Source organism: Gopherus evgoodei, chromosome 4, assembly GCF_007399415.2.
Source record: "Gopherus evgoodei ecotype Sinaloan lineage chromosome 4, rGopEvg1_v1.p, whole genome shotgun sequence".
In the NCBI taxonomy this organism is placed as follows: domain Eukaryota; kingdom Metazoa; phylum Chordata; order Testudines; family Testudinidae; genus Gopherus; species Gopherus evgoodei.
This window is the reverse complement of record NC_044325.1, coordinates 89180577-89205021: the sequence shown is the minus strand read 5'-3', so window position 1 is coordinate 89205021 and position 24445 is coordinate 89180577. Positions and strand designations below refer to the sequence as shown.

Genomic DNA, 24445 nt, shown 5'->3' with positions numbered 1-24445 from the left:
TAAAGGTTGCGAGTTCATTGGCCACAGTAAACATATTGCAAAATCACATGTAGTTTTAAGATAGAAAATTAGGGATAATACTGTAAATGACTGCTTTCAAGTATGGCATTTTAGATGTGGGGTAACATTTTCAAAAGAGCTTAAAAAACTTAAAAGCCTAAGTCCCATTTTCAAAAATGGTTTAGGGCACTCACAAGCCTAATTCTCATTGAAACTCAAAAGGGATTTAGGTTCCTAATGCCTAAATCATTTTTTAAAATTTTACCCTAAATCTCAAATAGTTTCTAGAGGAAAGTGTTAATGTGGTTCTATTGCATCCAGCATCTCCTTGCTATTTAGACAGAAACCCTACTCAGGTTTCACATTTGACTTCCTCACCTGTAGTCCTTCTCTGACTGCCTCCAAAAGATATGGGATAATAGAGTAGTTCCACAAGTCAGTAAACCAGACTCTAGAACCATCCACATCTATTGGACAAGAGAGGAAGAGCCGTGGACCTGGAAGGGGAAATTAAAGTCTCATCATTAACATGGTCTGCAGCAGTCAATTCAAAAGCAATATCAAACATCAACTCTAAATTCTTTGGAGATTGTAACTTAAAAGGTGAGAAGAAATGTACAAATGTCAGCATCTACTCTTTTTGAGATAATTTGAAAGTCCCTGAATTACCTCAATACTGCATTGCATTCAAGAAGGAATCAATTACAGAGTTCACAAATAGAATTTTAAAAACTCCTTTATGTCTACAATCTATTTATTATAAACCCCTGGTACAGTTTTGCTTGATAGCATGGTCAGTCCAAAAATGTGGCTTTTATAAATCATTTCCACCCCCCAGTGGCTCTTTAATTCCAGTGGAGTATGAGGAAACTATCCTCTCAGGAATGCCAGAGAATGCTTTAGTGCTAGAATGCAAATTTTCAATTCTCACCGATAGTAACATCAGAGGAACTGTGAGCCTCCAAGAACTTGTTGAGATGCTGCCAGACCTTGGGAATCCAGTCAATGATTTTAACCAGTTCTGCATTTCTCATCCTACCACTGATTTCTGTTTCAATTAGTTTTCGTCTCAGGAAACGACCAAGAAAGCCCTTGACTGGCTCAGTGTGGTTAGCACATAGCACCCATCTAAAGCAGAAGAGAAGTGTCAGAGATTTAACTGTTATTCTAGAGAGTAGCGAAATGACAGGGTAGGTCCTGAGTGGGTTTTGTTCATCCTATCTAGCTGATATTCTCTTTATATTCTCAACTAAGCAGTAGAACCATAACCGTCAGGTAATCTGGCAACTTACATACAGTACCTGAAATTGTGGTGTAGTTGAAGGTTAGGTGTTGAGGATGTGGCCTGGTTCATTGTGCCAATAATGTACGGACTACGAGAAAACATTGAATAAATCAATATCTGTAAACTCATTTCTAGGCAATAATTCAAACACATTTAATAAGTAACTTTCAAATTAAGACCTTTACAACCTTAATATTCAGCTAGGTTTACTCCAGCCCCTAGTGTACTAGTGCATTTTATCTGCAGGTATAACATTTTTGTGCCTGCAATGAATTGTGGGTGCAAAACTAACACCTCAAAATAGAGGCCGTCAATGAAACTGGGTTCTTAATATTATGGGCTATTGTGTGTGATGAATACAATTTACTCAAATACTTGACTACATTTTTATTACATATATATACACACATATATACATTTTTAACAGTTCTATGCAACTAGACTCTGCGTACAGAATCAGTTCTAGCTGTCTCAGATCATAGTATTAAAAATAATCTGATACATGTTGTCTAGAATTTATTTTATTGATCGGGGTATACGTCTGGCTCTGTAGAAGTTTTAGGGTTTGAAGTGTGGGTCTAATATCCCATTACCATTTATGGTACTTGCAGTTCAGAAGCCCATTGAAGATCTCTCCTAGGGAGCTAACATGATGCAAATTGTCCAGAATGATGACAAGAGGCATATCCACAGCATTATTTTCGCTATTACATTGGTCAGCCAGGTTGGACAAGTATTGACGCAGTTCCTGCAATGTATATGTAGAAGAGGAAGCTGGTTTTCATATTATTCCTTGGAAACCCAGTTAACAGAGAAAAACGATTTGCTAGTTGACTGTTGGATTCAGTTCTAGAAATGCTCCTGATAAAGAATATAACATAGCCTGCTTTGCTTTAGTCACAAGAGGTCAGATTGTTCTAAGTGGAGTAATCATATGACTTCTACTTTTAACTTTTGTTTTAATCCGAATACTTTCGGGTGTTACAGACTCAAAGATGTACCAGGAGTCCTGTTTGGGAAGCCTATTTGGGGATTGCCAGGGGGCATGGTCTGCCTTCTTGCTAAAGCACCTTGCACTACACTGTTTTGGCCATGCTACACAGATCACTAAGATGTTTTAAGAACTTACTCATATCTCCGTATACTGGGTAAGCAGGCAAGAAAGTTGCAGAAGGAGCAGTGCACCTCAGCTGCCCATGCTTTCCATGTTTGATCACGTTCTTGCCATTCTGTTACTAACTACAGCACAGAGAACGAGCCCGGCCACGATGCTCATTTGCGAAGGCAGAAGTTAGATGGCTTGGATGATGGCATGAAAGAAGGATGAGTTCAGTGCCACTGCTGAACATTTGGGTGAGGCTGCTCTCATCTTCTCTAAAGTGTGCATTAAACAGGATTATATCAGTTGCTAGTGACCACACTTCCCAGCACTTTGCTCCAAAGGACTCTCTACTCCACCTGAGGCCATCACATACATAGCTTGGCAGGACAGCTTTGTTTTCTTACCTACAAACCTTACCAGAGGTATACATAGAAAAATGCTGCTGCTATTATCTGTAGGCACATAGCCACTCTAGGTTTTATGTTAATACAATATAGAAGGGCATTATACTGTTACCTTTTTTTTTTTTCAAGGCACATAATAGCTCTCTCAAAGGTTTTACATCACAGTAGCTTACTGATATCTACTTAAAGTTTAACAGCTGAATCCCTCATTTCTGGAACATAGTAGCAGTGTTTCTATAAAGATACTTTCCATTTCCTCACCTTACTGGACTTATGATCCACGTTGAAGGTTGCAATAACTCCATCAGCCAGCTCTCTGCCCTCTCTAAGTACCATAAATTCAGAAAGACGATTTGCTAGGTACGTTTTACCAGTGCCACTTGGCCCAGACAAGATAATCCGTCTATGTTCCATTAAGAGAGAGACATATCGCTGAAGTATAGGCTTTGGAATCAGTGACTCAAACACCAGACAGTCCAAACTGTTCTCACAGATACCTGCATTTAGAAAATCATCATCATTCAGGGGATCCATACCTTGCTAAAGTTGCTAAAAGTTTTTTTTTTTTAAAGGGGTTTTAAACTTTTCTCTCAGTAGCAAAAATATCAGTTCCCATTGAGAAAAATGTATGTATTTCAACTACCAAGTTTAGACTAAATTAGAGCTAAAAGGTAAAAGAAAGCACTGATCTAAAATAGAAAATCTGATTGTGTGTGTGACCCTGTGGCCAGTTATACCAGGAAACAACCCAAAAGCTTCACTCAGAAGTTGCAGACTCCACCCACACCAGTCATAAGCAGACCTTCCCTACTCCAGATGAAGACTCCTTTCTACACTACAGCATTTCTCGTGGTAGAGAAGAGTCACGAATCAGTTAGTTATACTGAATGCGAACTGTCTTTACTGGGACCAATCCTGGCTCTCCAGCTCCCAGACTAGCCAACACAGCCTACGCTGCTTAAGTACTGCCCTGGACAAATGGTCATATGTATAATTTCTGGTTCAACTATATGCCCATGAGCCATCTCCATTCTTTGGATTTCCCCCACCACGGAGCAGTGAAAGTTTATTTTGTCTATCAAGAACTGCTGGGTAAAAAGCCTGGCTTCCAGTTCTATTGTAGACAAATCTATTCACAGGCCATTTCATTGTCAAGTACAGTCATGGAAAGAGATACATTTACCCAGAATTTAGCCATTTATTTTTGCTACGCAAAACAAACCTATCTATCATCAAATCCCCCTGCCTTCACCAAATATCCGAACCATTTGAAATTAAACTCCTTCTATGTATTATGATAGAAACAGCTTCAGGCATAAAAATTTCCATAGAGGAGCATTTGTGCAATGTCAGCAGTCACTTTAGGCAGAACTGGCTCAGGGCAAGCACATAAAGCTTAAAAATAAACTGAAGGAAAGGGAATGTTAGCACATCAGCGGCTGAGAGAATTGTTAGCACCTGACTGATTACTTACAAGATCAAACATTTGTATGCATAGCTCTATATCTGGAAGGTATAAATGAATTACTGGCTTCCCACAAATTGATTAAAATAGAATTTTTAAAATAAAAATAAGTATATCATAAATGAGTCTACAAAGAACAAGCAAAGCTATTACAAGCTGAATATATAGCTTATTTAGTATGACAGGTTTTCAAGCAACATTTTCATTCAAATTGTACTGTGGGGCTTTTAGAAGAATGTCTTGGTTCTTGGATAAACCTGAATAAACTGAACTGTTTCAGTATTTTTGTGATTATGTTTTTCCTACTTTACAGCTAATATTAACACTAAGGGCTTGTCTACTCTGTGGGATGATATGCTTCACAGGCATGTGATTTCTAAAGTTCACTAATGTGTTGCATATTCATTGGCCCATGTAGACTCTTGTGGTGCACTTTAACAAAATACTGTTTCAAACAGTACTATCTTCAAGCGAATTCAGAAGTTTTAGTGCACACCAGCACTAAATTACACAGGTGAGGCTGTGGTGGTAAGTTAATGGTACTGTTGCTGTGTAGGGTCATGAAAGAGAAATTGATTTCATTCCTGGGTCCCTCTTTTTCATGACAGCAAGCCTGATCAGTCCTTTATGCAATAGGAAGAGAACATTTTCAGTTGCTTAACAGCACCTCTGGTTGATTAAATCAGCAGCACTGTCAGCCAATAAAGGGACTCCCATACAGTTCAGCTCAGCTGGAAGGAAGTTGATTATGGCACAGATCTGAAGAGAGGGAGGGGACAGAATGAGTCGCCAAAAGAAATATAGAAGATTTCCTCCCTCCCTCCCCCCAGCCTATTAAAGAAAGAAGGAAGGAAGGAAAGAACAAATGCAACAGAGTTCAAACGATGAATCCTGGGATCTTTTCTTGGTTCTACCTGTGACCCAACTTCACTGAAGTTGATGGGCCCTGGTGGAGAAAGGTGCTAACCAATAAGAGTAAGGGTATCAGAGTCTGGCCCAAGGTGCATTCCGAATCCAGGATGAAATCTGCTGCAAGTGCAATTGTTATTACTACTATTACAGGACTAAGCAGATATAGTGATACTGAATTTGGGTACAGGCCCAATGTCCTAAAACTGTTCAGAATCTAATGCTTAAATTAACGAATGTCACTGAAGAAGTAAGGTACAGGTGGCTTAAAGCGAGAGACAGGGAAAAAGAAATGTAATGAAACTTCTCTGATTCTCTGAGCTTCCTAAAACGATGGGCATTATCAGATATAATTACTGAGAACTACAATGGATGGATCAAGTATAATTACCTTTGATAGTAACTGAGATGGTGTTGTTTTCACCAACCAGATAGCCACAGGGCAGCAGTTCAGGTGTCTCGGCACTATTTGTACGTTTGATTTCCCCAATGTTGTATCCCAAAACACTGTCTGAATTCAATCCCAGCTGACTCACTGGATCCACATGAATGATATATTCCTGGGGTGAAAAAAAAAACTTCTAAAATCTACTTGCCCTGATGGTTGTATGTCACAACAACAACACACACCACCACCACTTAGCTAGTGCTTTGCATTTGCAAAGTGCTATACAAACATTATCTAATTAATCCCTCTGAAGTAGGATGGTAACTGTTATCTCTACTTTACAAACAAGGAAGTTGAGGTAGAAAGAGGTTAACTGAATTGCCCCAAGTCACACAGCACCTCTGTCTGAGCCAAGATTAGAATTCAGTGCTCCCTGGAGCCAAGCTTGCATTCAGACCAATATGCAAATCCAAGTCATCCAACTCCAAGTAGTTAGATGTACGGTTAACTATGATAACATTTATTACTGAATGGGAAGATTCAAATACACAGTAAATTGTCACTGTTTACCTTAAATAAACGTCTAACAACCCCATCCAGTACATCCCATTTTGTCTTGCCACTGACTCCAATGCAGCCAATAAGGAAGAGGCGGGGCCTGGAATCCTAATGCATACAAATGTATTAATTAAAATGAAAAGAAAGCTAATGATGTGAGACTGTCCAAAGTAAATGATTTGTTTAAAATCCTGGTTTCTCTCTACCACAATTGGTCTGTACTTTATAACATATGGTAAATTTTGAAAACCATACCAAAATCCTCCCTAGTCTACTGAATAATCTGTGCAATGTTAAATGCACAATTAAAATAATGGTTATTAATATAGAGAGCACTTAAAAGTCAGTCCATCAGAAGTTTTAAATATCAGGAAGTAGAGCTTAGCAAGAAGAAAATTATAGCCATTATAATCAGCAGATGAGATTGTGGTACCATATTTATTTTCTCAACAACTTTCAGATCAAATATGCTCAATTTACAAGTGAAAAAAGTTTTCCCCTTCCCTTTTCTGAAAACTCCACCGGGGATCTGAAAATCAAGTTAGATTCTTTGTATCTGTTGGCAATAAAGATTATACTAAGAGAATTTAGCTGACAATTTTGTCCATGATTGTCTAAGGGAGAATAGAAATCAACTTATTTTGCAAAAACTGTATGGGATCTGCACTGCTAACAGAAGAAACAATAGTTGTCGTCATTAAAGACAACAGATATGACTCCAAGACACATCAGTGTAATAAGATACCATTTCTATTTAATTATTTTTCTGAGCATGAACACAGGTCTAGTAAAATAGAATTAAACAAATCATTTTTATACTTAATTTGCTTATGCATGGGTGCATCCTTGGTGAATTAATTTCCCCATAGAATTTATTCAAGTACATTTGGCATTTAATGGAAAGCAGATCTGTTGACTCAGCTGCATCTCCAATTATTTGATTTATCTTATGTCACCCTATATAATACATGCATGCGTGAGTGACACAAACTATTCCTCAAATAGGTGTTTATTAAGGAACAGCTACTCAAAGATTTGGTTTGACTGGTGCACTGTAAATGCAATTTAGCAGATTTACACATGCACTACAAGTTTATTAAAAGGACTGCAATGCACAATACTTAAAATGTGTTTGTTGTTTAATCAGTTTAAAATTAACCAGGTGTTTTTGGAGGTCAGGGGATACAGGTGTTTAAGCCTGGAATAGTTTCAAAATGTGACCCTGATTTAAATGTAGACAATTGGAATGACAAACTTTGGGTCTCCTCAGACTGGATACATTAGTTTTGCTGTGAGGCAGGACACTCTTCTTACTGCCTATCTTAACAGAATGATTTGAATGCTAAATTAGTATGAGAACTGGAGAACTGCTAAGAGAATTTTAAAATATTTGCCAAAAAAAATGCAAAACAGATTCCAAGCAGTAAAGTCAGGAGTTCAGGATCAAGCCCCAACCCAGTTATGTTTCAAAGCTGAGGAGAGGGTGTAGAGGCCTAATATAGAACACAACTCACCTCCTTCCATTTAATTTCATCCTGAAAGTTAACAAGTATTTTAACATGCCTGCCTCCTTCTTTCCGGGCACAGCCATCACCAGGGTCATCTAATAGCATGTCTGTAAATGGCAAACATCAACAGTCTCTTAGTTTTACAATGATAGCAATGAAGAGCATTACATCAATAATTTTGTTACACTGTGACAGAACACAGCTTAGACCTCACGTGCATAGAGGCATAACGTGAGAATATTGTTAGTGACATCCCTCCCAAATCTGCTTACAATTCTCAAAAAGGGAAAGTCACAGAAAATTACCATCAGTTACCTCATATTTTCCTTCCTACAAAATATAATGTGAGCAAATGTACACAATTAAATGGCTCTGAACATGATTCTGTATAGCTGAGGTCATAATTGGAAAGCTAGGTTTTAGGGTGTAACAGAAGTATGACAACATTCTAATAGAAGGGTTTATCCCAGTGGCTGATACGTATCCACACCACAGCCATTAACAAATCTTATTCTTTTGTTTCTCATGGTTAACCGAAGAGAACATTCCAACTACAGGATAAAACTTGCCCTTTGCCTTTCACAGTATGCTCACCAAGGCTGGTAGACTCTGTGAGGTTCAGGCTGTGCTGCGAGAGACCCATGGACTGTCTTGGCGAGGATGAAATGGAAACCTGAGACTGAGCCCTGCTACAGCTGCCATGGTTTTCAGACTTCAACCGGTCATTTTCTGCTTTTAACTTCTCAATCTCACTCTTGAAAAGAAAAGTCAGTAGAAAAGACGTACATGCTACCTCAATTCATTTATGAGTGGCTGCAAGTATACATTTCAAGAAACTAACTAAAGTATCTAAAGAATAAACCCCAGATGTTTAATAAGATGCACTTTTCAAAATCCCTTTGAAAAACCTGCATACTAAGAAGTCTAAGGGGCACAGACTTTGTAGTGACTGTAGGCCAAGTGTATGCACACACCAGGGGCTCCTTGTGTTCCTCCATTCCATCCACAAGCTCCTTGTGTGCCATCCTCCCATCCCTCTATATTTCTGGGATTCTCTGAAATCTCTCTCCCTGCCAGAGGTTGTGTGCGCCTCTCCATTTCCCCTCCTCTCACTCCTGGGTTCCCCATTCTCTCTTTTCAAGGCAGAGGCTCAATGTGTGTCCCAATTCCCCCTTCCACCTATACCATGGTTCTTCAATCATCCCTTCCTGCCAGAGGTCCTTGTATCCCCTTTCACTCTATTGCCATTGTCCCACATGCTGGGGGCTTTGTGTGCATTCACCCCTCTACCATACCAGGATTCCGCAGTCTCCCCCAGACCAGGGATTCTGTGGGTCTCCCATTTTCTATCTCCGATTTCAGGGTGCCCCAATCTCCCCTACACCAGGGGCTGTGTGCCCCCAGTTCTAGGGGTCCTCCCTCCATTTCCAAGGGTCCCACATCCTCCTCACCATGTCAGGGTCTGTGTACATTTTCCCATTTCCCCTTGTACCGACCATTTCTCCCTAGCCCTACCACCCTAGTTGGCCGAGCTTGCAAAGGCCTCACACTCAACTTAGAAATACTGTCCCTCATCTCCTCCTTTTGAATTTTCACTGTTCCCCCAAATCAACAGCATTCTGGCCACTGATGCCTAGATTATTCCCTGAAATGTTTGAATTGATTGGATGCAGCATTCAAACATTATCGTTTTACATTCAGACAGAAAGAAAAATGCCGTTAAGTGTAAGGCTTTTGCAAGTTCGTCCAATGAAAATCCTTTACATTCTGATAAAAGTTTCCCATGGCACACTACAAATCGCTTCCCCACCCCTACTGACATGCAGTCACCTCTGGGTAGAGCATGGCAACTGGCTAAATGACCACTGGTGCTGGATGAAGTGATTTCTTTAAACAAGTAGCTTGTAAGATTGAAAGCACAATGCCAGAGGCGTGGGTTACCATGTCTACATTGGTAAGAAGAGCCATGGGATCTTCAATGGCCATGAGGCGTCAGCGGACCTTGATTTTACAGTAGCATGGTGGACTGCTCAGTCCTTAACAGATAAAAGCAAATTTTAATTTTTTTAGTTTTTTTACATTCCTACCTGCATCCTGTTCATAGCCTCCCGAAGTTGGTCTAGCTGGTGGGCAGAGCTAAGGGCCTCCAGACGAATATCAGTCAGTTTCATCTCTTTGTCTCTTAGCTCGTTGCGTAACTGCATGACTGTTTCAGCTTCACTGTCAGTACATTCAGAAATACTGGGAAAGGTTGTAAAAGAGTCAGTTAACCAGAGAGCTTGGGAGTATTACTTTCAAATGCTGTTTCAGGGTATTTAATTAATAAAGCAAAAACAATTTCCCCGGATTCAGCAAGATGTGCTTGATGGAGAAAAATCAGTTGCTGCTTACAGCACCAATGATGATATAGATAACGTTCTACATAGAAGTTTTTGCCCCACTTTCTCCTCAGTTCTAAAATACTGATATAAATTTTTGCCCCATTGTCACTCTAGTTATCTATGTCTGATCTGTTACCCCGAGATTTTCTCTTCTAATTATCTGATATTAACATTAAAACACCTTTTCTTCCAATTCTTGAATATTGATTGATACAAAATCCTTGCAAATTCTGCCAATTTTCTCTCTAATTATCATTTACGGATATAAAATACATATAAAGAGGTAAAATTTGAGTGTATCAACTATGGCTATAAAATCCCTCAACCTTTTCCACTTTCCTCTAATTTGTGACAATGGATCTCACATTCGTACCCTTTTCTTTTTAATCACTGAACACTGATATCAATTTCAGATCTCACCATTTCTCATGTAATTACCAAGTACTGATTTGAAAAAATCTGCTCAGATTTGGAGGCATTCCCCATATATTTTAAATGTGGCCCCTGCCTCCCCTTTTTTGGAGTGAACCTGTTGTCCTGAGTCATTCTCCATTGGAGGTACCAGGAGGATTAAATTCCCTCCCTTCCCATGATCACACCAGCCATGGGCTCATCCAGCCCAGATTCCATTCACCTTTATGTTGATAAACTGGAGAGGGTTCACAAGAATGATTCAAGGATTAGAAAACATGTCTTATAGTCGTAGACTCAAAAAGCTCAATCTATTTAGCTTAACAAAGAGGTTAAGGGGGATGACTTGATTACAGTTTATAAGTATCTATACAGGAAACAAATATTTAATAATGGACCCTTTGGTCTAGCAGAGAAAGGTATAAACAACCCAGTGGCTGGAAGTGGAAGCTAGACAAATTCAGACTGGAAATATGGCATACATTTTTAGCAGTGAAAGTAATTAACCACTGGAACAATTTACCAAGTGTCATGGTGGATTCTGCATCACCGACAATTTTAAAATCAAGATTTTTAAAAGAGATGTGCTAGGAATTATTTTGGGGAAGTTCTAAGGCCTGTGTTCTACAGGAGGTCAGACTAGATGGTCTAATAGTCCCTTCTGGTCTTGGAATCTATGACTCTATGAACATATGACTCCGAAGCATCAGAAACTGTCTCTACCAGCACAGGGATTATGCTCTGAGGGTAATAAGATTAGCACATGAAACTAAATTCTGGCCATTACCGATCACTGGACAACACTAGTATTTCTTTCAAAGTAGTCAGAATCTTTTAAATGCAAAAAATCCAAATAAATTAAGGAAGTACAGAGAGTAGCAGCAGTCACTTGGAGATTGATGAGTTTATAGAAAGATTTAAAGCTTAACAGGTGTGCACAGCTGGGCTTCCCTGAATGATTCTGGAGGGCTTTGGAACCCTGCACCTATTCAGACATGATAAATTCCTGCTCACTTTAAACCACTCCTGCGTAAAAGTTTATTTTGATGGGGGAGAACAACAAAAATGCCGAGACTCTGGGTGAACAGCCTTTCTGCACATACATTTTCTGGAAGATTGCCATGCTGCCTCTTCACTCTGCTAGCCCTTCTCGTTCACTCTGCCAGAGCCTTTTACTCAATGCAAAGCGATAAAGCAGATTGAAGCTGATGTTCAGGTGCATGAGTTTGTATACAGGAGGATCAGCACCAGGCCTGTAAGCTTTCAGGGAGGTTTCAGTTTAAAATGTCTCTGCCTAAATTTCTAAGTAATGAGCAAAGTTTTCCCTCCCATCAGAAAACAAATAAATCAAAACATGTGCACCTCACTCATACTGATGCCCTCCCCACAGATGAAGTATTTGACCTTTTCTCAATTCATCTCTAGCCCATTGGTTCTCCAGATACTTGTCAAGACTAGCCATACTCACAGCGTATTTTAATTGATGACAGATATAATCAAAAAAGAAATGATGAATTTCAACATTAAAAGCAGGCTTTAAACTTTGACTATTCCTTAGTATTATGGGCTGAGGTTGCTTGAAAGTGATGATGATGCAGTTAAGAGGCAGAAGAACTGTGACCTTTAAATGCAGTGGGGGATTATTTCATGCTAGCAACATTTTATTGCCATTTTTCTCTTGAATCATACCTCCTTACATGGAAACAAATGATGGGAAACTTCAAGTTTGGATACTATTCAAATATATTTGATCTGAAATAAATCTGGAAGTATAATGAGACTGGATCGCTTACAATATTTTCAATGCTTCCTGATTTCAGCTACTTGGCATCTCTATTTCTACTGATCCAAATCAAAGTGAAGAAGTTACTTATAAAACAGCTTTACAAGGTCCTCTCAGCACTTTATACACATTAATTTATCCTCAAAACACCTCTCTGAAGGAGGCACCATTAACCTCATTTTACAAATTGTTAAACTGAAGCATAGAGAGATTATGTGGTTTGCCCAAGGTTCTGTAGCGAGTCAAATGACAGAGTGGAGAATTGGGCTTTTTGCGTAAATGTTTGAAACAATTCTTATCGTTACTTGAAATAGTTCAACCACTTTGAAATTAAACTCTTATCTGAAGCTTATAGCAATGTATGTTGTCTTTACTTAACAGAAAATATGAAATCCCAGATGCCAACCTGTGTTGGAACAGCTGATAGCACGAGAAGTTTCAATTAGTTCTGCAGTCCAAGATCACTTTGGTTGCAATTACTTCCCTTACATGGTGAAAATACTGAATTACTCTATAGAAGAGAGTTGATGTCTTTTAGCTTCATAGAGTATTATGGTTAAGATGCTGGATTGGAACTCAGGATATATATTCCCAGCTCTGCCACAGACTTCCTGTGACTCCCCTGGCAAGTCATCTAATCTCTCTGTATTCCTGCTGTAAAATAGGGATACTACTACTACTACAACTTCATTTCTTCCGCCTTTGGTTTACCGTATCTACTTAGATTGTGAAATCTTCAGGGCAGATATTAGGTGAAATCCTGGCTTCATTGAAGTCAGTGGGAAAACACTGAGTTCAGAATCTCACCCAGAACTGTGTGAATGTATGTGTGTATATGTATGGCAAAATGGGGCTCCAATCTCATCTTGGAGTAATATCACTAAATAATACATGGCACTCCTCATTCCATTAGTTCATCCAGTCCTATTTCTCTGTCTGCTCCTTACAGTACATTTCCTACTGTTGCATTTCCAAACCACTTATTTTAAGAGATTTTAAAAAATAAAAATGACACTTACAGAGAATTGGAATGAGAAGCTCTGAGCAATGGGGTAGAAACAGTTGAGCCATTGTGTGGCAGCTTTGGTGATGAAGGTAATGACGAATCAGTCATCTCCTCAATATCTGAATGAGAAGATGCTGACTTGGGGGATTTCTTTTTACCAAATGCTTGCTTGAAGGAGCTGCGTAACTGAAACAACAAAATCATAACAGTAGAGACATCATAAAGAATGCATCTAAGCAATAAATTAAGTCACAAAGTAAAAACTCTAGCATGCAAATCTTTCCAACAAAATGGTAACAAATACTTCATATTAACTTTAGCCATTTTATAAGATTAATAGAGGAATCTAGAATAAGCTCTTGAAAGGGCCAGCTGTTGATATCTCCTGTTTTTAGAGTGTCTCCCTTACAACAAATACTGAATTCCATTCAGCACAAGAAACTTTGTAACAATGTTATTGCAACTTGCAGTTATAAAGCAACACCGCTCAGACAAGGTTACTGATGCTGATGGGGTTAGTCATGTAAATGGATGGGTTAGCTTTGTATTTTATAGTTTAAAGTAGGTCTTCCTTACCTCATTGACCTGCCAGAGGAAGAGCAAGCAAAAGGGAAGGGGGAAGGAAAAAAGACAAGTTTTAACAGAGAAAGCCAGTGACGGGGAAAGCTCTGGATCTCAGACAAACATGACCGATAAACAACAAACACACCAGAAATAATTTTAAACAGAAATCAGAGTACATGGAGCTATATTCTCTAAAAATGGGACCTTCAAACACATGGTCATTTCACATCACATGGGGGATGGCACGCAGATCTGAATCTCAATACTGCCTAAATCTTATTTTCAACTTGGCTAGTAATCTCTTAACTGAGTTGCTGAGGCACCGGTACATTGTGTCTTCCTTCATGGGATAAATATTTCATCAGATTAAAATATTCAGCATCTCTACCTATCCGCAACTAGTAAATCCTTTGAATGGGAATCTGACTTACTTGATTTTTCAGTTGTTTTGTATGATTATGGCTAAACTGGTGGGTCCCTGAGATCTCAGTTCATTACAAAAGTATAACTCACATGTTTTATAGGTGAATAAGATCTTTTTAAATTGCAATAAGTTTACAGTGGCAACATGTCTCTGAAGTACCTTTATTTTAGCCTGAAGGTAATGTTTCACTATGTAATTAGACATTCTGAGTTTAGACAAGACCTCACAAATATTTGTGAAATAAGCATTCTACAGTCACTGGGTGCAACTTATGTCCAGTTTATAAAGAAAGAATTAATTTTATATCCATTCTTCATTCTGCTATAATGTGCTCCTTTGATGAAATCAAGATACTATTCCTCTGTTTACCCCAACTTCACTAAGACCCTATATATTCATCTTTTTCACAATAAATAAATGTCTCCTAACCCACACTAAGAGTAGTTGAATGACAAATGAGATATGTAGCCTGGTGCTAGGATGAAATCTTCTAGACCACGGAAACATAAAATAACTAATAGAGTAGGACTGAAAAGATATGATGAGATATTGATCATGACTGAGGGATTACTGATCATATAGCGGATGTGGCAAAGACTCATTAACTGTTTACAAGCAGGAGAGAAAATAAAGTCAACCTTGCCAGCAGAGTGCCCCATCAAGTAACACACAAGACACCCTGTGAGGATTTGGAGAAGCCACTGTTTTCATTGAAACCAAGGTTTTGGACAATGCGGGGAGGGGAGAGAAAGTGTTATGATTAAAATATGGAAGTGAAACCATTGGGATAGAAAAGATACTTTAAAATGAGATTCTGTTCAAGTAAAATGTTGCAGTCTCATGGTACAAAGGGAGTTTCATACATAACCATAACAGGATCACTGATAATTTCAGAATAAATGTTCACAAGAGCAAACTATAACATTTTGTAGCAGCATATTTATAATTTCAGTGTGCTAAAGATCCAGGAACATTTACGCTGAGTGGGAAGGAAGGTGTGGACTGCTGTATTGACTACATTACAAGAACTAAGTATTTTAGTCCAAACAAAAACAAAGCTAATGTTACTACAGCAGCAAGGGTTTAATTAAAAATGGAGTTTAATACTGTGTACCTTTCCTCCAGTGCATGGTACCTTGTATAGGACACATGATGAGCAAAGAAAGAGAAGTGGAAAGTGTAATATGATTATTCTGAAACCTTTTGGAAGAAACTTCTATCACAAGAGAACTTCAAAAACTGATTCATTTGATTTAAAAATTTCATGGTAGCATTCAGAACACAGCCCAAGTTAAAATGGAATGAACGCATTCAGAAGAGGAAAGTAATATGAGCTAAGAGGCTTAATCTTCCTTCACTGTGAATTTGTTTAATTTAATATATGTACTTGGAGTTTTCTCTAATGTTTTATACTATTAGACTAGATTATGTATGTCTCTTAGCCAGGATTAGTCTTTGAGAGATACTACAACTACAGGTTTTAAGACTGGCTTTTTGGCTAGTGAGGGTAAAATTCTTTTCCATGCCGAGGGCCAGCACGAGCATAGGCATCACTTAAGATTCACTTATGTCTTCAAAATAGGGCTTAGAGATGAGGTAAGTGGTGCATATTCCTCGTGCTGACCTGATAAACATGGGTGAATTTCAACCTGGATGTTCATACGACAATTTTATATTAATTTCATGCAATCTCCTGAAGTATACTCACCCAGTTCTTTCTCTTCTTTTTCTTTGAATCACTCTCTATGTTGCTTCCCACACTGGAGTGACTAGTAGCACTGTTAATACTAGAGACACTATCTGAAGAGTGTTGCCTTCTGATTCGCAGGTCAGCAGGCTGAGCAGTCCCAGTACCTGAATATTAACAGCAACATAGTCAAATTTACTGGAGACATTTCAATATCTCCACTAGTCACTCATCTTGACAAAAATGTTTTGGGAATTAAGAGCATTTAGAATTACTTGCACAAAATGATGCATTGCATAGTTCACAGCAATATTTCTTGTTTCTCGTGGTGCAATTAATATTTCACATATGAGCCTGCGCAAAGCTTTCCTCATGCAAATAGTCTCAATTTAAGTCAGTGAGACAAGTAATGTGAGAGAGACTTTGCAGGATCAGGCCCTTGTTTTGCACTGGAAATTAAAACAAATATTAAAAAAAGAATCAGGTAATTACTTAGAGATTTCACAGTATCTGCAACTCTCAGAAGGGGGATTCTGTTCCTTTATTGTGCTGCTGTGCAGAGATGAGAATTATGAAATACTTACAGTGAATTTTAGCAATATAGCAACTGCAGATAGCAAAGTTTTGTTAAACTGTTTATTAGACAGCACAGGAGGGTCTGATAACAGTTTATTTAAACAGAAGGGACCAATGAAAAATCATAGGGCTCTACTGAGATACAAATGTATACATCTCCATGTTACATCAAAGCAGGAGCAAATACAGTTGATCTATACAAAGCCAGTCTCTGGCAAGGTAAATTGCATCAGATATTACCAAGAGGACTAATGTCTCAGGAGTGCCACACTGCTGTTAAAAGTAGAGTTTGCCTCTTTACCTTTGCAGGTGAGCTCAGGTGTGTTAATTACTCCATTAATGGCAGCTTGGGCAGCAGCATTCTGCTTTTTCAGGAGTTCAATTGTTCTCCTTAACTCATTCAGTTCTGAATCCTGAAATGAAAAAGAAACCAATGAGATGTCTATACATTTAGATTCTATGTAAGTATTCCCAGGCAGCCTCCTTTCAATCTTGGTTTAGGTGCTTGGTGAATGGTCTGGGGTGCATAAGAAATGTGCTAAGCCTTGGTGTATACTGTATGACTGACTGGACCTTGAAAGCATTACTTTCCAGGGGTTCAGTTATTGTCATTCCACAATGTGGAGAAAATTATTGTACATTAAAGTAGCACTAAAAATTGGTGTTTGTACAAAGCACAATAATTTTTAACAGTGTTTTTACTGGATATATGCATGTATGTGTTGGGAAGAAGACAAACTGTAATAAAAAGCAATAATTAGCGCTTGTTTTGTTCCAAGCAACTTACAGTCATTATCTAATTAGTCCTCACAACATCCCATGAGGTAAGTAAGCAATTTTACAGGTGTGGAAACCGAGGCAGAAAGATTATGTGATTTGCCCAAGGCTACAAAGGAAGCCACAGTGTCAGAGATGGAAATAGAACTTAGGAAAGATCCAGGTTTCCATTCTTGTGCTGTGTCCCACCAGCCACATGCACATTTTTATTTTAAAATACAAATGAAAGGATTATTCTCTTTCATAAGACCATAAGAATGGCCACACTGGGTTAGACCAATGTCCATCTAGCCCAGTATCCTGTCTTTGGACAATGGCCAGTTCCAGCTGCTTCCATGGGAACGAACAGAACAGGGCAACTTACCAAATTTGTACGACAGATTTGATAAAAACACTGCTACTGTGAATTAATTTTTTAAAAATCACTTGGTCCTCCTCCTCATTGGGGTGTGTGCATCTACACATACACATATTGAACAAATGTTTCTCAAACTTGCCTTTTGTTCTGCTGTCATAGTCAAACTCTGTAGTCTGATAGTCATGTTTCCAAGGCTCTGCTCAAACGCTGCCACAAGGTGAGCCTGAAAATTAAATGACAATGTAGAATGAATACTGTTCTCTCCACCAAATAAAAGTGTGTGCTTATTTAAGTATTTAAGAAATGTTATATGGCATCTTCCAGTGTTTGCTAACTAGATACGACATAGAGAAGTAGAGAGGTTAGAGTAGGCTTGGCAAAATAGGAACAACTCTTGGCAAAAACATTTAAAAACAAAACTTCTAGCAGTGACTTATATGTGCCAGAAGGTAACAATTTTGAAAATCCTCGAGCTTTGGGGCATAAACCAACCTCTGATTACTGGAGGTTAGCAGGAACCCTTCCTAGGGTGCAGATTATCCCACAATTGCCAACTGCAGTGTTTCTTCCTCTGGAGCAGTTGATAATGGTCATTGCTGGAGACAGGATACTAAACTAGAAGGATCATTAGTCCGATCTGGCATGGCAATACTTGGGTTTCCTAAAGACATTCTGCATATAGTAGAGATATTCTTTACAGTCCTCCCTGATTAATATTCTACATCAATTTTTCACTATGAGATCAGTGGATGGAACAGGAATGTCACAAATGTACAGATATATCAACAAATAATTGCAATCTGTTCTGGACTGGAGCTTTTATTTATTCTGAAAAGAAAATACAATTCTGCATATAGAGGATAACAGAGTGAGAACTGTTCTAGAGTAACTGGGAATAAAATGCCTTTGAAAAACACAGTCTCATAATAGGTCCAGTCCATTTTATGTATTTTTCACAGTAGTTTAAAGCTGCTTGGATTTCATTCTAACCAGGAAACTTTTATTCTGCTGCTTTGTTCAGCTGGAAGGAACTATTTGACCCACTGTTGGAAATGTGAGACAACATCATTTAATTTTTTTGTAAAGAACATTTCAGGGACTAAATTTTGTCCTTTGGATATTAAGGAACAATACAAAAGCAGATTGCTACCACCACAATCTCTATATAGACTAAGTTTTCAGTACCTTTGTACTTCCAAAGCACCTCTTACCGAAGAGACTGAAAGCATTTTACAAACAGTAAGCCTCATCTCAGGTAGTTAAGTATTACTACAGCCATTTCTCATATGAGGAAACTGAGGCACAGAGAGGTTAAATGGGTTGTTCCAAGCCACAAAGCAAGTTTGGGACAGAGTGGAGAAGAGAACCCAGAAACTTTGACCCCCACTATCCCATTAGATGACAACATCTTGCTTTATTCATGAATTCTTTTGCAAAAAGACATAAAGGCTCCATGGTGGCCATGATATGATTAATTATTTTTGTTTATGGGTGGAAAAGGGAGAGTGAAAGATTAAAATAGGAGGCATAGGAGGGGTGTGAACACATGTGCAGGGGGAAAGACTCTCCAGGGCTCTGTCAATGACAGGAGGACCCCCTATTATTTAAATAGTAGAATTAAATAATAAAGAAGTGGCTATATAAAAACTGTACATAACTGCAGTGTTGGAACTCTAAAGGGCATATGATAATTCTCTGAAGGTGTACACACCATTGTTGTCTCTATGAAACATCCCAAACTATATGTATTAATTCTGTGTCAGGTAAAATCAGAAACAGTAGTATCTTCCCTTTATTGAATTGCCATTAAAAATCAACTGGGAAATCAGCCAGTAGAATGATTCAAAAATACTGCACAAAACATTTTAAATACTTCAGTTTCAGGATTTTAAAATATGACCAAAATGTGCAGGTTTCACATATAGCAAGTTTGCAAACATGATATAACTTGATTTTAGTATGGCTTTTGACACATGATATTCTTGTAAGCAAACTAGGGAAAGGTGGTTTAGATTAAATTACTATAAAGTAGGTGCAGAACTGGTTGACAAACCATATTCAAAGAGTGGTTATCAATGGTTTACTATCAAATTGAGAGGATATATCTAGTAGGGTCCTGCAGGTATCTGTCCTGGGTCTGGTACAACTCAATATTTTCATTAGTGACTTGGATAATGCAGTGGAGAGTCTGCATATAAAATGTGAAGATGACAGCAAGATGGGAGCGGTTGCTAGCACTTTGGAGCACAGGATTAGAATTCAAAATGACCGTGAAAAATTGGAGAATTGGTCTGAAATAAATGAGATGAAATTCAATAAAGACAAGTTCAAAGTATCACACTTAGGAAGGAAAAATCAAATGCACAACTACAAAATGGGGAATAATTGGCTAAGCGGAGTACTGCAGAAAAGGATCTGAGGGTTACTGTGGAATGTAATGCAGTTGCAAACAGGACAAATACCACTCTGAGGTCTATTAACAGGAGGGTCATATGCAATACACGGGTGTGACAATCTACCCTTTTATTCATCCTTTTTACAAAACTATAATAGATTTTGTATGAAGTATGCATTGCGAGGTATCATTTGAAAACTCAAATCTGCTGAACATTATTGCCCTGGTCAAATACGTGTGGCAACATTGTAGATAGAGTTATAAAATTCTACTGTATAAGACATGTTCCAAGTCTGGGGAAACAACTTCAAACCAGTTCCCCAGAGACAAAAGACAAACTGATGTCTCAGCCAGGTCTCAACACAATCCTATGGACTATCATATAATTATAATCGTTACATATTATTATATTATATATATTATATATAAACTGATGTCTCAGACAGGTCTCACCACAATCAGACTATCATCTGATTAAGCGATCATTCTTTGGTAGGAAGAAAGGTGTGAGCAAGAAATTTGTGTCTTGGCAATGGAACAGCTGGGGGTTCCCTTGTAAACAGACAGGCTGTTGCCTGAACCCCTGCTTGAGATGATTCTCCAAGTGGAGGAAAAAGATATACATATGAGCATACACCTCCCTCCCCTTATCTCTACTCACATCATCAACAACATTTGAAAGGGAATGAACGCATGATTGAACTGGAGGAGGGGTCTTGACAGAGGAAGAATCCAGCCAGACTACTATAAACATATGCTGAGAGAAACCTTTTTGCTTTGAATTCACTTAGCTTGATAGGTTAGATATTAGTTATTTCTTTGTAACCAATTCTGATTTTTATGCCTCATTGCTTGTAATCACTTAAAATCTATCTTTCTGTAGTAGTTAAACTTGTTTTTTGTTTTATCTATGCCAGTGTGTTGGGATTGACGTGTTTAGGAAGCTTCATTTGAGATAACAAGGTTTGTGTATATCATTTTCTATTAATGAAGTGACAGACCTTATATAAGCTCATATTGTCCAGGAAGGTACTGCGCAGTACAAGAAACACGTTTCTAGAGAAAAGTCTGGGACTTGGAATTTGCTGGTGTCACACTGCAATATTATTCAAGAGTGGTTAGCTAAGAGCACTCATATAACTCAGCTAGGAGTCATTTACATGCTGGAGGATGTGTGTGTGTGTGTCAGAGGTTGTGAGAGATTGAGAGAGAGAGAAGGCCAGCAGCGGTTGCTCTCCCAGCAAAGCAGTGTAAAAGGCACCCCAGGCTGGAGAATTGGGGGGACACAGCTGTCCATTAATCCAAATTATAGCTGGGAACGTCCCATTGGGAGGTAATCATTCCATGCTACTCAGCTCTGGTGAGACCTCAGTTAGAGTACTGTTTCCAGTTTTGGGCCCTACACTTTAAGAAAGATGTTGACAAACTGGTATGTGTCCAAAGGAGGGCAACAAAAATAAGATTGAGAAAACATGACATGGGGGAAGGGTTAAAAAAAATTGGATATTTTTAGTCCTGAGAGAAGGCGGCTCAGGGGGAACCTGATAATCTTCAAATATGTTAAATGCTGTTATTAAGAGTAATGGTGAAATAATAAGCTTAAACTGCAGCAAGAGAGATTTACATTAGGTATTAGGAAAAACTTTCTAACTCTAAAACTAGTTAAATACTGGAATAGGCTTCCAAGGAAGGTAGTGGAATCCTCATCAATGGAGGATTTTAAAAACAGGCTAGACAAAGACCTGTCAGTGATGCATTAGGTACACATGATCCTGCCTCTGCACAGGGTAGATGACCTGACAAGGTCCCTTACAGGCCTACATTTCTTTGATTCTATGGCATGTTTCTCATAAGTATTAAGTGCATAGATACAATTGTGACAAGTATATGCTTTTGAAGGGGGAAGGCAATGACTGAGTTTGCTGGCAAAAGCTAGTGACTGCACATATAGTTGCTGCTGGTTTCTGCTTGACCAGCCATTATCTTCAAAAATTGTTAAAATGTAATTAGAGTTTCAATTTCTAGGACAAAACTAAATTCCAAATGCATTTCTCACAGCTGCTTTTAAGTCAAGCTACAAAAGTGCTATCACATATTGATGTGCTAATCTCACCTTAAAAGAAATACTCACCAGAGAGCGAGCGAGCGAGAGAGCTTTTGTCAAATGAATTATTTATTAATCTATTTATAAACTAACAATGTAGGGGTTTAAAAAAACACTTACCCCAGATAGGCTTGTAGACTCTCAGCAAAATAACAGGGCACTGTGGAATTTTACAAACAAATAGTCTATAGCAAAAGTCCATTACCAGGATTTTTCTATTTCTCATCAAGCCTTCATTCTAGCTACGTAGAATATTAAAATCAGAGCTGTACAGAGCTTAAAATTTTAGATCTCTATTAAAATTTTACTAGAAAATCTACAAAGTTAAATAAAAAACAATACACTGCTAAGTAACTAATTAACCAACTCACAGAAATGCTTAGTAACAAATATTAAACTTGAGTTGGATAATTACCCTTTCCTTAGATAGGATAGTCAATAATTCATCTGCAGTATTCATAATATAAGTGTCTTAAGAAAACAAGATTGAACCTCATTAGCCTGCAGCTTGATTTTGGTAACAGAGGCTGAGAATCTTTTCCTACTGCTGACTAGGAAGAATATTGAAAGTCAGTTTAGGTCCAACATGTCTTTTTTGCATAGAAGGATAATGGCTGAGGCCGGGCCAGTGTGAAAGAGTAGCCAATTTACTAGAGAATTTCAGAGCTCACATTTTGCATTCCGCTAGAGTTCTTCAGAAAAGTTTAAGGTTGATGGAGATGCCATCAAAAGGAGGACCAGAAGAGCTATTGATTAAATATCATTCCAGGAATTCCAAATGTTCAGACTAGTTTTTCTTCATGTTTTCCTATTTCCATGGAATGCAACATTATATTAAAAATATAGTTCAGGCTTGAAAATAAAATAACTGATACTAATAGAAAATGATGCAACATCCATCAAATTTTCTCACTTTCAGGTCTTCACACATGGGTCCACATGAAGTTCAACTGTTTTTCCCCTTCATTACTACTGACATCAACTATCACTTCGAAATGCGTATTTTCAGCTTCTAAAAGCAAGCAAGTAGAAATGCAAAATCCTCCACTGTACAAATAAGGAATGAACTTTGAACTGTTTTCCTCAACTTTCTGTTAGAGGTATTCATGTAGCTAAAATCATTTTGCCACTAATGTTTAAAGTTGCTGTAAATTTGCCAAATTGACTTGGAATGGTTGCTGTTCAATTAAATAATAATTCTGTAATATTCTCACTTTCTTGCACATCCAACCAAGAAAACAAAACATTGGAGCTCAGTTTGCCTTGAGATAAGAGAAGTGCTGTGGTCCCTGAACTTAAATGGCTGCAATGCAAATATGTGAATCTCCCCAAGGTTCTATACTGAGAATATAGGGCTTGAGGGTAGAGATAAGCCAGTATGAAGAGGACTGAACAGATACCAACATGTGGGCAACTGGAAGTTCTGTATTTCTGTAGAGTTTCTGCAGTTGTCTAGATGACACTTTTATAGACTCATAAATGCAAGTGCTGTTACAATGTATATAGGCAGAATACTCAGTGCACTATCAACACAGGAAATAATTATCTAGGATATTTTAAATGACTGGTGATCAGTGTGATTACCAACCCGCCTCTAACAGCAAAGGAAATCCTGCTGCTCTAGCGTCATACATAATAATATTTGTCGTTAGTACTCTGCAACATATTATAATGTTGACTGCTACATATTATAATACAATACTATATGCTGTATTGAGACGAACACGTATTTTCTGAAGTTGTACAAGTCTAAACTATAGGGGTTGCAGGGGTGGGGAGGAGAAAAGTGCTAACAGTAAGTCTACAGCTGCCTTAAATGAGGGAAGGCATGAAGGTTATCAGCCATATATCTGCAACTTGCAAATTCAACATTCACTTCCTATCTACCCCAGTTTATTATGAAAGGAGAGTTTTCCTCTCTTTGTCCAGATGATGTCTGGAATTGGCAGCTGTAACCACCGAAGACCTATTCTCTGAGAGATACTTGTCCAGTCTCATTGCTTGAAGCTAAATGAAGAGAAATATTTCTGTTATACTCTATTACCCAGGAGTCTTCACAATGGTATATAATCCACCTCATTATAAATTGCAGGAGTTAGGTCTCACAGGATGGAGTTTCCATCTTAAATCAGTTTTAATTCTAACTTTGAACTGTGTGGGAGGCTTTTTTTTTTTTTTTTTTTTTAAATAAATTGCACTGTTTAGCCCAAGGAAAGCATAATCCTCAAAATCTTAACACTTTGCTCATTGTTCATTTTTCAGGACCCACTTCCCTTAATAACCTGACATTTTCTTTTTAAATCTCTCCTTTCTTGCCATATTCTACCCTACCCTACTTCTATATTACATGTTATTTTCTG

At 38.2% G+C, this 24445-nt stretch overlaps 1 protein-coding gene across 13 annotated transcripts in view; it reads right to left on the bottom strand.

Annotated features, from left to right (window-relative positions):
* The window catches only part of NAV2 (neuron navigator 2), a 372994-nt gene that overhangs the window by 12898 nt on the left and 335651 nt on the right, over window positions 1–24445 (bottom strand). For 9 of the 13 annotated variants that reach the window (XM_030560145.1, XM_030560147.1, XM_030560148.1 and 6 more), the window contains 15 exons: window positions 17726–17809; window positions 16753–16864; window positions 15897–16042; window positions 13777–13785; window positions 13214–13386; window positions 9707–9860; window positions 8214–8373; window positions 7626–7726; window positions 6124–6219; window positions 5557–5725; window positions 3053–3288; window positions 1879–2033; window positions 1302–1373; window positions 932–1128; window positions 379–497 (listed from right to left, as the gene is read on the bottom strand). In XM_030560145.1, the coding sequence (XP_030416005.1) occupies window positions 379–497; window positions 932–1128; window positions 1302–1373; window positions 1879–2033; window positions 3053–3288; window positions 5557–5725; window positions 6124–6219; window positions 7626–7726; window positions 8214–8373; window positions 9707–9860; window positions 13214–13386; window positions 13777–13785; window positions 15897–16042; window positions 16753–16864; window positions 17726–17809 (1983 nt within the window). The remainder of the gene's footprint in view (window positions 1–378; window positions 498–931; window positions 1129–1301; window positions 1374–1878; window positions 2034–3052; window positions 3289–5556; window positions 5726–6123; window positions 6220–7625; window positions 7727–8213; window positions 8374–9706; window positions 9861–13213; window positions 13387–13776; window positions 13786–15896; window positions 16043–16752; window positions 16865–17725; window positions 17810–24445) is intronic. The other 4 variants (XM_030560146.1, XM_030560154.1, XM_030560155.1 and 1 more) reach the window with 1 other exon arrangement.